At 34.5% G+C, this 14251-nt stretch overlaps 1 protein-coding gene across 6 annotated transcripts in view; it reads left to right on the forward strand.

The window, feature by feature from the left end:
- The window catches only part of TRHDE (thyrotropin releasing hormone degrading enzyme), a 583967-nt gene that overhangs the window by 497210 nt on the left and 72506 nt on the right, over positions 1 to 14251 (forward strand). For 5 of the 6 annotated variants that reach the window (XM_084956344.1, XM_084956345.1, XM_084956347.1 and 2 more), the window contains one exon: positions 125 to 180. In XM_084956344.1, the coding sequence (XP_084812470.1) occupies positions 125 to 180 (56 nt within the window). Of the gene's footprint in view, positions 1 to 124; positions 3331 to 3495; positions 3831 to 14251 lie in introns of those variants that run through there. The other variant, XR_014803635.1, reaches the window with a different exon arrangement.

The raw sequence follows: 14251 nt of genomic DNA on the forward strand, positions 1-14251 counted from the left end.
TGGAGCCCGTTAAGTCACAAATGTTAATCAATAGCCATATCAAAGAATGCGTCAAAGCCCATGCTCCTACACTGGCTCATTTTAATTCTAAGTGGTTCCATTTTCCCTCTTGTTGACCTCACAGGTTCTCTCTGTCAGTAACCGAGCAGGTTTGATCGACGATGCCTTCAGCCTAGCCAGGTAAGTTTTTTCCTGTGGATCTTCACAATGAAACGCATGCCTACAAGACTTCCTCTATTAAGCTACATAGTATGTATGTTTTGAATAAGAAATCTTTTGAAAATAATTTCTATCTTACATTCTTTGTGTTTGTATATGAATTATAATCAGTGCCGCAAACCCTTAATCAATAGTAGCCGTGGGGTATTTCTGAGTCAGGAGAAGCTTGATCAATTTTTGCTGTAAGTTCAATTTAACACTTGAGATTAATAATCTCTTTCCAATTTCATTAATGAACTCTATGGAATGACCATTGTGCCATATTTAACTTTTGATGGAAAATACCTTCAAGCATCAGCAGTTTTTTTCCCTCTGACATATACTAGTATATCTTTTTTTAATGTATTTTTGAATGTGATTCATTATGAAAAGCTTGTGCTGCAAGACAGAAATAAATATTCCACTGAGTGAAGCTGTTCTGGACAAAATACATATCAATCTTGCAGCAGAAGCTATGGTACTAGTTATGGTAATGTTTGTGTTATTTTCATAGTTAGATATATAATGTTAAAATCAGTTCTTCCTTTGAATAGTCATTAAGTAGCTATTCCATTAAAATAATGTTCATTGTAAATCTGAGTTATTTTAGTCAATTTTGAGACTAAATAGTAAAACTCAGTCATTTTAATATTGTGTATTGTTTCACATCCATGTACAGTTTTGATTTTAATAATCTGATATTATTGGGTTTTTTTTGTTTTGTTTTGTTTTGTTTTTTGTCTTTTTAAGGCTGCACCTGTGGCATATCGAAGTTCCCAGGCTAGAGGTTGAATCAGAGCCACAGCTGCTGTCCCACAGCCACAGCAACATGGGCTCTATGACCTATACTCAGCTCATGGCAACATCAGATCCTAACCCTCTGAGCAAGGCCGGGGCTCAAACCTGCATCCTCATGGATCCTAATCAGGTTAATTACTGCCAAGCCACAATGGGAACTCCTATTGGGTAAACTTTTAGAAATAATAGAGGTGAAAGAAAGCCTACCATGATAGTAATATGAGGAGATGATGACTAAGTAAGATATGAAGACTTTGAAGAAAGTATTAGGTATGACATAGACATTATTTTTACATAGACATTTAGAGATGGCAGAAAGTCAGGAAGAGAGTGTACTTAATGTAACATTGCACTGAGAGAGAAGCAGGAAGAAGAGTTATGTTGAGTTCCACAAGGAAAGGTTAAGCAAACTAGAAAAGAACTACTGTCAGTAGCTAATTAAACACTTACAAGGCTTCAGACACTGTTCTAGTCTATATATAGTAATTTGTTTCAGTGTTATAGCAACCTTATGAGATAAATATGTATGTATGTATTATTATTATTCCTATTTGGTAGGTGAGGAAACTGAGGCTCAGAGAGGTCAAGTAACTTGCCTAAAGTCACACAGCTAGTAACTGATAGGGCCAAAGCTTTGTCCAGATGGTCTGGCTGCAGAGACATGCTGTTATGTTATTATATATATAATAAAGGATCCAGTAATAAGAAGATTGAAGGGATTTGAAGCAGTAGCTCATGTGAATCCTTATGAGTTTGAAATGATAGTAAGAAAGCAAAAAGATGGAGGGCAGATGGGAATTGATAGGACAGGATGTTTGACTCATCTGCATTAAGTGATAGAAGTTATTTTTTAATGAATTATTGTATTTAATTTTAGTGGGTGAATTTTTTTCAAAAATTAAATTCCTTGTTGACTAAGATAGAACATTGCTTTCAATCAAAGTTTTTGGAAGCCTTAAACGTTTGAAGTAAACAATTTCATTATCATTTATACAAATTTACCAGGAAAATATGCAAATCCCCTTGAATATATATTGAAATTTGTTCTACTGATGGTGAGATAATTTTCCTATTAGCAGTGAAGTAAATAAACACAAAATTAGATTTATTCTGCATTTACTGGAAAACACCTTGCACTCTACAGAGTTAAGGGTTATTCATATTTCATTGTATTCTAGTAAATATTTCAGAGTTTTGGCACCAACCTGTATCAACCATAGTTCAATCTCCTGAACATTTCTCGTTTTTGGCTTCTTAAAGATAACAGATGAAGAATAGCAAATACTTAATCAAAATGAATGTTCTGGGTACTTTACTGAGGCTTTTATGAATGATTTTGTTCAATCATTCATATGGAGTGGGTGTGGTTTCTGCAGCTAGTCATAGCTGAGACATGGAAGCTGAATAGGGGTTGTGTCAGTTCAGGGTGAACAGCTTTTAAGAGAGTGGTGGAGAGTGACATTCGACTCCAAACAGTGACACTGAAGAATCCATGACCTGAGGTCAGGGTGACTTTGCCCATTTTGTGAAATTCCTTCCCACTGCCCTTGTCTGCTGTGAATATTACTACTCACATAAAAAAAATTTCATTTCACTGTTTGACCCAACATTTCTCTGTCCTCCCCACCAAGAATAAGGTGACATCCTGTGAACCTGTATTTTAGCAATTGTCACCTTGTAGCTCAACTACTTTTCTGGGTCCCTGTGATTTTTGGATGATGTTTAGAGGAGGGCTTTTATCTCATCCTTGTATTACTACTGCCTATCTTGATCTTTGGTACAGGATTTTGCTAACATATATTTGTTGAATGAATTGCTCAGACTATAAACTTTCATGCCCACTATTTTTTGTGCAATTAAGTATACATATTCTAGGTATCCTTTTCTGGTTGTTTGTTAAATATTGAAAAACCACCTGAATGCATTCTAGTTGTACTGATTAAAACAAAAGAGACATAACAATGTAAGAAATTCTTTTTTTACTCCTTCCATGACCTCCCATAACTTTTACTCTCTTCACAGGTAAAATTATTAATATTTGATATATTATTTTCCAGACTTTTTTCTTTACATTTCCATAAAGTTTAAGCTTTTTTACATGAACAGAAATATACTCTGTTCTCTGACTCATTTATAAAAATGAGTCCAAGGAGATTTATTCTATTGTTTCTAATTTTTCATTATTATCATCAAGACTGCACTAAGTGCCCTTGAAAAATTTTTTGTCATACACATATGCATTTTTAGAGGATTGACTCCTGCAAGTGAAATTTTGGTTTAAAGAGTATAAAATTTTTGATAACTAATACAATTTGTGTTCCAAAAAGTTTCCCAGTTGAACCCTCTCTCCATTAACCACACAGAAATCCTAGATTCCCTCAGACCTTTTAATAGTGTGCACATTTTTTTAGACAGTCTAGCAGCAAAAATAACTTTTTTTTTTTTTTTTGTCTTTTTGCCATTTCTTGGGCCGCTCCTGTGGCATATGGAGGTTCCCAGGCTAGGGGTCTAATCGGAGCTGTAGCTGCCAGCCTACGCTAGAGCCACCAGCAACGTGGGATCTGAGCCGCGTCTGCAACCTACCCACAGCTCACAGCAACACTGGGTCATTAACCCACTGAACAAGGGCAGGGATTGAACCCACAACCTCATGGTTCCTAGTCAGATTTATTAACCACTGTGCCACAATGGGAACTCCAACAAAAATAATTTTTGAAGTTGTTACAGAACTAGTTAAATTAACTTGTGCATCTTTTCATGTAAATTTGCTATTTGTATTTTATTTTCTTCCGTGAATTATTTCCTGGTTAAGAAAAAAAAAAAAAAAAGAAAAACCTAATAGAAGATGGTGAGATATTTTTCCTACTCTGTATTCCTGTGTATTTTGGATGTTTTTGGATATAAATCTGTTTTGTAGTGTACAGCTTTACAGTATTTTCTCTTATTATTATGTCTTTTTTTTTTTTTTTTTTTTTTTTTACTTTGTGGTGTCTTTCATCATCCCAAAGGCTCTTAATTTATTTGTCAAGTCATTCTTTTTGTAACTTTCTAGTCTCTCATTCTGACTTCTATAGGAGACCTTCTCTATCTGAACATTTTGAAGATATTTAAAATTTTTTGTTTAAAATTCTATGTTCTTTTTACATCTGTTACCTCATCTCTTCCTTCTCTAATAGCTTCTATGTCTAGAATGGAAGAGTGGTATAGTTAACATTTATACATTCATAATCACTTATTTAATCCTATTTGCTGAAAAGGGCTTTCTTATTCACAAATTTGAAATGATATCTTTATATAAATGCAAATGCTTATATTTTAGGAAATTGATTCAATTCTGTTTAATTGGTCTCTGTTCTTTTTCGGCACTAGTAACATATTACCTAATTAATTTAGTTTTATAGTATGTTGTGGTTGATAACTTTTTCTCTTATTCTTGTTCAAAATCTTAATTTTTAATGTAGATTTTTTAATGTAGATTTTAGAATCAGTTTGACAAAACACATTAAAAATCCTGCTGCAATTATGACTGGATATGCACTGGATTTATAAGTTATTTTCTTAAAAGAATTAATATCTTTTCAAATGTGGGCTTTCCAATACCAAAACATGTTATTTCTTCCCACTGATTCAAGTTCCCAAATCACGCTCTAAGTATGTTGGATGTTTCTGGATATAATTTTATGTACATGGGTTTTGGTAATGTCATATTATTTCCTCATTTTTTATGGTATATACTTATACAGAAAATGGTACAGCTTCTGCACTTACATGTTATAGTTTTCATTACTTGTGTATAAGGAATAAATTAACCAATTGCCTTGCAAATGTCACTGTGTTATGACTCAAACTTTGAAATTAGTGACTAAAATGCCTAGATTTTTTTTTTCTGTTGAGTGTTTATGTTTTGTTTCAAGTTTTGTTTTGATGAAGCTTTGCTAGATTGGGAGATATAAAAATAAACAAGATGCATCTCTTATTTATAGTGAGTTATAGTCTAGTAGGGACAATACAGTGCAGACAATTAACTGTATTCACTCTGTAAGTTCTATGAATAAAATATTATGAAAGCATTAGGAACTAAAGAATGAATGTGGTCTAGAAAGCTTACAGAACTCGTCATATAGGAAGTAACATTAGAAGGATCTAAATTTGCTATGAAATTCATTACAAGTGAGAAAGTGAAAGCAGGAAAAGGTATAAATTAAAAGATGGACTTAGGACAAGAGAACAGTTACCACAATAGTGCTCATGCAACAAATTAATTAAAACTTAGATTCGAGAAGGAGTGGAATTGGCATCTAAATAAGGTAAGAACTCATATTGAAGTTATTAGCTTAATATGTGGCAGAAACTGGAAATTTGGTAGATTTGCCATAGGAAAAATAATAACCTCTGGATTTGGTATTTAAAGCTATTAACATGCTCTGAGTATGAATTTAAAAAGCTATAAAGGTGTGTATCACTGGATTCTGGACCTATGTGGTTAGTTTGTTTGAAAATAGTCAAAATAAATGAAAATTATTTGGAACATTTGTTCGTATCCAAAAGAGTTCTAGAGATAAATCACCATCATTATCATAATCATCACCACCACCTCCCTTGCCTTGGGCAGTTACTGCACTGATTTATTTATTAAGTCACCAGTTTCCTAGAAAATTCAATTATGCAGAACATATGCCAAATTATTGCATTATTAATGTCATAACATATTTTTTAGCCTGCATAGCATATTTTAAGACATTCTGTTATATAGGCTATCCCATTAAGAATCTGATCACCTAAAAACCCTTAACAAGGGTAAGAGTCTTAACAACTTGGTTTGCAAATTTTGTTAAGAAATAAGATAGCACTTAATCTCTTTTAAAATATTAGTATCTTTGGTGTTCATGTTGTGGTTCAGCAGTAATGACTCCAACTAGTATCAAGAGGACGTGGGTTAAATCATGGGCCTTGCTCAGTGGGTTAAGGATCCAGTGTTGCTGTGGGCTGAGTTCACAGATGCGGCTTGGATCCTTCATAGCTGTGGCTGTGGCTGTCAGCAGCTACAATTCTGATCTGACACCTATCCTGTTAACTTCCACGGGTGTGGCCCTAAAAATGCAAAAAAAAAAAAAAATAGTGTCTTGTTAACAAGCATAAGGAATTGTATCTGGAAATTATGAATGTCACACTTAGCAGTGCTCTAAGTACTTAGTGAGCCATCATTAGTGTTTAAAACATGTCTGATGACTGTATAATAATAAATACATTGTTATCAACTTGCTTCAGAGCTTATAAATATGAGATAGGTTAGGAGAACTGGAAATTCAGTTCATGAGCCAGTGAAAATATGGCTTAAAGAAGCAAATTATGAGTATACCCCAAAACTACCCTTACACATGTCTTCTGTTTCTAAGTCTGAATTTCAGGACTTGCTTGTTAAAACTGCCTTCACACTGTTTGCAAACTGAGTGGTAGTAATCTACTCCTTGTGAGACTTCATCCATCATAGTTTTTATTAAAAGTTCTACGTTTGCTGGATGGCTCTCCTAGTCTTTGTTTAAAGTTCCTATTGACAATCATATGTTCAGTATTTCTTCACTCACTGCAGAAAATGGGAGCATCATGTGCCTAAAAAGCAACTGCATCCTGACCCAGGCTAGATGACAAGTAGCTTTTTCTGTGTGGATCCTGGATGTTTGCAATGTGCTAACCTTTTGTAGGGAAAATTGAGAAGGAGTGACTTCAAAACCTGTCATGAGAAAGACCTTGGCAGACTGGACTTTTTGTTCTCATTTTCCCACTCTGTTAAGGAGATAACAGGGCTATCTCACTTCACCTGAATACTGCTATGCAATACCTGATTAAAAATCCTGGATCCCTCCGACACTGTCTACTGCTTTATAAATTCTGATTTCACGAAGGATATTTAGTTTTGGAATTTTTTCAATACCTGCCTTTTTCTTTTTTGAAAGTAATACATTATCTGAAGCATAAATATTTTTCTTCCTTAGTTGTGTTTTGTAATGAAATCATGAGAATTATTAATAATAGAATCCTGGGAATACTGATTAAAATGGATTTTAATATTGTATTCAGTGGGCAGGGAGACAGGAGTGATTTCTTAGCTGTTTATATGAGACTCATTTGGGAGAAGTATCCATGTATGATTGTGTTCTTATTTATCTTTTGTTAAGCCACTAGAATGTGTGTGCAAAGGATTACAATTAAATATTTATGAAATCCTGCAAGTGATAAAATTGTTTATTGCAAAATAAGATTTACTGTTGGCTATAGGCTTCCAATCTTCTGCCACTGGCCAGAGGTTATTAAAATTAGCTCATATTTATCCTTTTGGCCTTTCTGACCAGGGCAGATCTTTCTGTGCTCTGAGCAGTGACTCATAGCAAGTCCATTCAGGAGCTTTGTGGCCATTTCCAAAAGATCACACTATTTCTCACATCTGCGAGGCTGGGGATTTAATTATCTACTTGTCATTATCAGCTAAAGCTTCTCTTGAGATATACAAAAAAGTCACCTTGAAGCCCTCTCATTTTATATCTTTCTGCATGCAATTACTTAAAAATTCATATCCAAGAGGCCTCTACATTGGTCTTAATTTTTGCAACACTTTGTCACAGTAAATGTTAAAAAAGAGTTGGAAAGCATTTTTGGCACATTTACTGTAATGAGCTGGGAGTCTTCAGCTTTCTTTCTATGATAACCCAGTAAAAGGCTAAAGTGTATTCCTGAATTTTTAACCCACGCTGTTCCTACTGGCGTGGGTTGGTTTGCTCAAGGTTAGAGAGCTAGGTAACATGTTCCTTTGAGCTATATTTAGAAAACTTTTGAAGATGGAGTCACAGATGTTGTTCCTGGCATAAGGGTTTAGGGGGAGCCACCATAATTACCAAGTACTTCTGAGAAGTACAAAGCTCCTGGAGCATTAAGGGCAGGCCTGTGACTCTTGAGGCAAACTTTCTTGGAGATGTATAAATTGTACTGCATTACATCAAAAGCAAACTTATGACCTTCTGGTGCCAAATTTGTGTTTCAGCTCTGTAGGTAAAAATGTTTTAATATTAATATCTAATGTCTGAGACTGCTGAGTAGAAAGTAGAAGAGAGATATTTTGACATCATTCTGTAGGTTTGATCCATTTTCATAGCAAACAGCCTGCACTCTTGAGTTATAAAAGTGTGGGTGATGTTTGTGGCTTACATGGATTTGCATAAGCCATTTTTTTAAAGAATAAATAATATAGATTTCCAAATGCAAATTTGTTTGAATGAATATATATATACATGCTCTTTAACGTCTCATAAATTAAAACAAATATGTAATTCACATTGTAGTTAGTACTGCTTTGTCATACTTGCCACAAAATTGTGATTTTTTTGGATTTTCTAATTTTTTTGAAACCTAAGCCTGAGATTTCATGAGAATTTCTCTAGGATCCCTCTGAACTTCCTGAGAGTTTGAAGTATTTTCCTGTTCACAGATAATTTAAATTATTTAGTCAGAGCTTTCTCCAGAATGGTCATTTATAACACCAACTTTACTTGAATAAATATTTGTAACATGATTTTAGCATGAAAATCTGAACATTCCTCTTATATTGGATTCCTGCACTGTGATAGCATTATCTTAGTGTTTCTCTTTTCATGAATTTGCTGCTTGCAGGAAATCTTTTGCGTATTCGGGTTCACTGCTTCTTTTTGAGTATCAGCTGAGAGACCGTCTTCATCAGGACCACCCCATCTGAGATATTTTATTAAAAATTGCATCTTCCCACTACTACCTAAGGATTTACATTCTATGAAGCATACCATGTGATTCTGATATGCACAGCAATGTGAAAACCACTGCTTTTGAGGCCCAGAAGGAATTTATGGCGTCAGTTTAGGCAGGCAGGTGCTCCTATGAAGCTGAAAGTCCTTAGAGTAGCATCCTCACAGCAGTGAGGGTGAGTTTCTTAGGGTCCTAGTATCATGAGCTGATCATTCCACAATCGGGACATCAGGGATTCAGTTGTAAGTGTTCAAAAACACTTTAAAAAAATCCTGTTATTAAGTATGTTACCGTTTCAGATATGCTGTCTGATAGCTTTAAACAAAATTCAAAATCTCAGTGTCAGAAATTTTCCCAAGCCTGGAAAGCTACTGGAGGATTTTTATATAATTAAGGGACCTTTTGTTTTGTTTTATTTTATTTTATTTGCTTTTTAGGGCCATACATGTGGCATGTGAAAGTTCCCAGGCCAGGGGTTGAATTAGAGCTTCAGCTGCTGACTTACACAACAGCCACAGCAATGCTGGATCCCAGCCATATCTGTAACCTACACCACAGCTCACAACACACTGAGCAAGGCCAGGGATTGAGCCTGTATCCTCATGGATGCTAGTCGAGTTCACTACCACTGAGCCACAATGGGAACTCCCACCTTTATGTTTAAATGAATATTCTGGGACACATCAACCATACATACACATGCTGAGTCCTAAGGTGTTCAGTACTTTTCCATCATGAGTGACAAGGCAGAATTTTCTTGTAGGCTAGTCTGTCAGCTAAACCTAGAATAATTTGTACATCTACTGACAACGTAAGTACGCAGGAATAGTAGAGCTACCGGGGCAAGCGTTAACTGTGAGAAGAAGGCTTCTTTTGCTTTTGTGGTTATTCTGTGATAATTCTTTGAGGAACTCAGGAACTTAGAAAGATGAAGGCAAGAAAAGAAAAGGAAGGAAAAGTAAGTAGTTCTTTCAGCAATAAATCATCGATAAGAAAGAAGAAAACCAGTGTTTTGTGGTCGACTTAGTCTGTGGAAAAATTAAATGAATCCTCTGGCATTTACCCTGCTTATGTAAAAGTCTCATTTTCATAAAGACCTACATATATGTAAAATCTTGCTCTCAAAAACAGAGATTCATAGGGCTTTTTCTGATAGCAGTCTTTCTTAACAAATATGCTAATCAGCCAATGATGATGTAAAGAAACACTCATATTTTTCTCCTAGAACTTATAAAATCTATTTTAGGCTTCAAGAGTTATTTACCTAAGATAGCAATGCTGTCTTGATAAGGAAACTCAAATAAAGGTAATGAAAAATAGATATTTTACATTAGTTTCTCCTTGCCATGGAAATGTAAGATTCCATTTTTATATTTGAAGAGATAATAATTTGGGGAAGAGCTTAAAGGGAAGGAAATTTATTTCCAACATTTTGTGCAATGAAGGTGAGTGATTAATTCAAAATAACATGCACTTTTGCATGTGTGGCAAATCTTAAAGTCTTGGGAGATGATTTGAAATACATGATGTTCTCCCTTAATTGCTTGCAATTTGAACTCTTCTGTGTGGAATGCTTCAAATGTCCTTATGTGGAATGGAGTACTAGTGAAGAGGCCTTCACTACTTCGGATGTAAGAAAACATCAGATTAGGGAAACTTGACTTGCAGCAACTATGCCAAAACCTATTTAAAGTATTTTAAAGACATGAATACAGGCCAACTCAGAAGCTAAGAGGTAGCAAGGGGCCCTACGGAATCATACTACATTTAAATCACAGATTGAGTTCTTCCTTGCTAAACTGGTCAAGGCCTGGAGTGCAGTGGATTTGAGCCTCTAAAGGTAGGGAGCCGGGGGTTTCCAGTTGCTTAGCTGCTTCACCTAATTAGGATGTGAATCAAACAGAAGTTCAGTATCCATTCTCCAGGTTACCAGGTGGTAGTGCTAACCAAAGGAGGGATAAAGAGGGTTTTAATAAGAAAGACAATGTTAGTCTAGCAGTCCATATGTGACAAATTCAAGTAAGGCTAATAGGCCCTGAGGAGAATAATGATTGGCTATCAGAGAGTTTTATGTGGATGCTAACTTACACTCTCAATTAGTGGAGGGTTCTTGGGAATGCTGTCAGAAATGCCAACATAGAAAGAACTTCAAGTGAAAATAACTTTTGCATGCCCAGTGTGCAAATGCCTTGGAAATTAATTGCATAAGCTGAGGGCAGATCATGGGCTTTATCCGGGCTCTATCAGGGGAAATGTTACTTCCCCTTTTTCAACTGATAATGAGACTAAAATTATTAAAGAAATATAGTTACTGTGCAGAGCAACTAGGCCCCTTGCCTCCTAGTTTACCATACTTTTTAATTTCCAGCTTTGTAAAGTTTCTCAGGTTTCCTATTTCCATTTTAAAAATGCTACTGCAGTCTGTTGAATTTTGACATTGATAGACTATCAGCTATTTCATAGAGTGTGAAGAGTTGAGAAATCCATATGAAAATTTGTATTTCAATAAAGAAACTGTAATATGTAGGGTATTTCACTAAATTATATATACAGTGTGAACATTAATGAGTTTGTTGATGGACAGATGATGGATACATGGATTGAAAGGTAGGTGGATGACAGAGACAGAGACATAATACTTATTTCATGCCATGCTGAAATCATTATATTTGGTCTCAGAAAGATTATTTTGTCACACTTGCTTTTCATATGGGGAAAGTAATGGAGACTTTTTAAATTGGAGAATCATAGCTGATGTTTAGTTAAAATCAAGTGATTTTCTTAGTGAAAGGAGCTATTACTGAGATGAAATATAAACATGAATTATATACTAAATACTTATCACATGTAACAATAGAAAGTTGTAAATGTTGGTGAAGATATTTTCAAATATACGACAAATTCAAAGGTAGAAACATATGTTCTTTATTTCTTCATCTATATTTTATCATTATAAGAATGCATAGAAACTAGTAGGAAAATCTTTCAATAGCTATTTGCCTGCCTCTTATGTCATAATTCAATATCTACTTTTCATTTCCAGATGAGTTAATCAGTTTCTAAAGAGTATGTACATGATTTTAAAATGAATTGTGTATTCTTATTCTTAACAGATAAATGATATGAGAACATCTTTCATAAACAGGCAAAATGAAAATAATGAAAAGCATGAGAAGCAAGCACTTCAAAATGCTTTTAGTGGGTTAGCCTTTTTTATTTCCATTTTTGATGCTTATTAGTAAGAATAATTTCCATATGGAAAGTTCTATAATACAAAGTTAGCAATATCTTCCAGTTGTATAGTAACAGTTTTGTACATTTAAAAATACATCAGAGTTAAAAATAGACATAGACACATATAAAAATGGTAATCCCAAATGGTCTATCCACAATGTGACAGTTCATTACTTCAACAAATATTTAATAAACACCTGCTGTATATGAGGTACTGTTATGGACACCATAGTAAATAGTAGTGAATAAAATAGTCAAAATCTCTGTTTATGTTACAGTGAATTGGATTATAGTCCATTTGTCATGCAAAAAAAATATTTCAGATTGACATACTTTTAAAGTATATAAATAAAACAAAAAGAATGAGAGAGTTTGGAGAAGGGACACAGAGCATTTATTTTAAATATGGTGGCCAGGGAAACTCATTTTTCAGTTGATATTTGAGTGGTTATTTATGTTAAAAAGGTAAATAAAGGAGTCATCTGGGAATAGAGCATTCCAGACAGAGGAGCAGCATGTGCAAAAGCCCTGAGGTAGAATGTGCTTGGTATGTTCAAGGGAAAGTAAACAGGTAAATGTGGCTCTACTGGAGTGAGAATGGGTCATAGTAAGATGAGATGGGTTTAAGGAGCTTACTGAACCCTAGTTATGTAAGGGTTTATAGACTTTTGTAAGAATTTGGGGTTTTATTCTGAGTGAGAGGGAAAGCTGTTGTGAGGGTTTTGAACAAAAGAGTGATGTGATCAGGCATGTTTTTATAGGATCACTCCAGCTGCTCTATTGAAGATATACTATGAGGGAGCCAGGGTGGAAGCAAAAATCCCAGGTAGGAGGGCAATCAAGACAAACTCTATTTAGAGAGCTGTTGTTCTTCACCAGGTAAATAATTACAGGAGATACCCCAGGGTAACTTGGTAGCCTCCTGAGTGTAAGAGGTTACAGACCCATACAAATGTTTTCCTGGGAAATACTTATTAAGCAGTAATAGCAAGAAAATAAAAATAGATTTCTATATTTTTTAAACATTTGGATTGCTTCTGTTTTTAGTCTATTATGAATAATGTTGCTCTGGATAGTTGGATAAGTATCTTCATGTGTATGTATGTTTTCCTTTCTCTTATAAATACCTTGGAGTGGAATTGCTGAGTTGTCTGGTAAGATGGTTTATTAGATTCTACCCTATTGTCTTCCAAAGTGCCTGGACTACTTTGCATTCCAACAGGCAGTACATGACAGTGCCATTTGCTTTGCATTCCCACCAACACCTAGATTGTCTGTCTTTTTTTTTTTTTTTTTTTTTACTTTTTAGGGCCACACCTGTGGCATATGAAGGTTCCCAGGCTAGCGGTCTAATCGGAGCTACAGCTGCTAGCCTACACCACAGCCACAGCAATGCCAGATCCCAGCCCTTTCTGCTACCTACCCCACAGCTCACGGCAACACTGGATCCTTAACCCACTGAGCGAGGCCAGGGTTTGAACCTGCATCCTCATGGGTTCTAGTCAGATTAGTTTCCACTGTGCCACGACGGGAACTCCAATTGTCTGTCTTTTTAACATTAGTCATTATATTGTGTATAGAATGTATCTTATTATGGCTGATTTAATTGCACTTCTCTGATGATCAAGAATATTGAGAATCTTCTTGTACTTATTTATCATTTCTGTGTCTTCTTTTATGTAATATCTGTTCAAATCCTTTGTCCATTTAAAAAAGTAAATTGTGTTTTTATTAAGGTATAGGAATTGTGTATATTGACCTTATATTCTGCAACCTTACAGAGTTTATTATTTTTTATGGTCTTTTAATATTTTTCTTAGGGTTTTCTACAAATGTTGTAATGTCATCTGGAAATGACAATAGTTTTACTTCTTCCTTTTCAATCTTTATGCATTTTATTTCTCTATCTTAATAATTTTGAAGTACTCTCTAATATTCTATTATATGGGTATATATACTATATCTTAAAATATTCATATTATTGGAAATTCAGAATGTCTTAAAATTCTCACTTAAGAATAATTCTGAAGAATATATTTGTACATGAATTTTTTATTATTTATTTGTTGTTTACTAAGATATATTTTTGGAACTTTGTTTATTGAGTCCATGGTTAAAATCATTGAAACAGATTGTCAAGTTGCCATTAGAGATGGGCAAATTTCTCCACAGAATAATATGAGAGTGTTTTTTAGCATAGCTGATTTTTAAAACTGATATTATTAATTTCAGTTTTTATATTATTCTACTA

Source organism: Sus scrofa, chromosome 5, assembly GCF_054392235.1.
Source record: "Sus scrofa isolate SSC_HxYL_T2T_F1_AM1 chromosome 5, Sscrofa_HxYL_maternal_Yorkshire_Landrace_v2.0, whole genome shotgun sequence".
In the NCBI taxonomy this organism is placed as follows: domain Eukaryota; kingdom Metazoa; phylum Chordata; class Mammalia; order Artiodactyla; family Suidae; genus Sus; species Sus scrofa.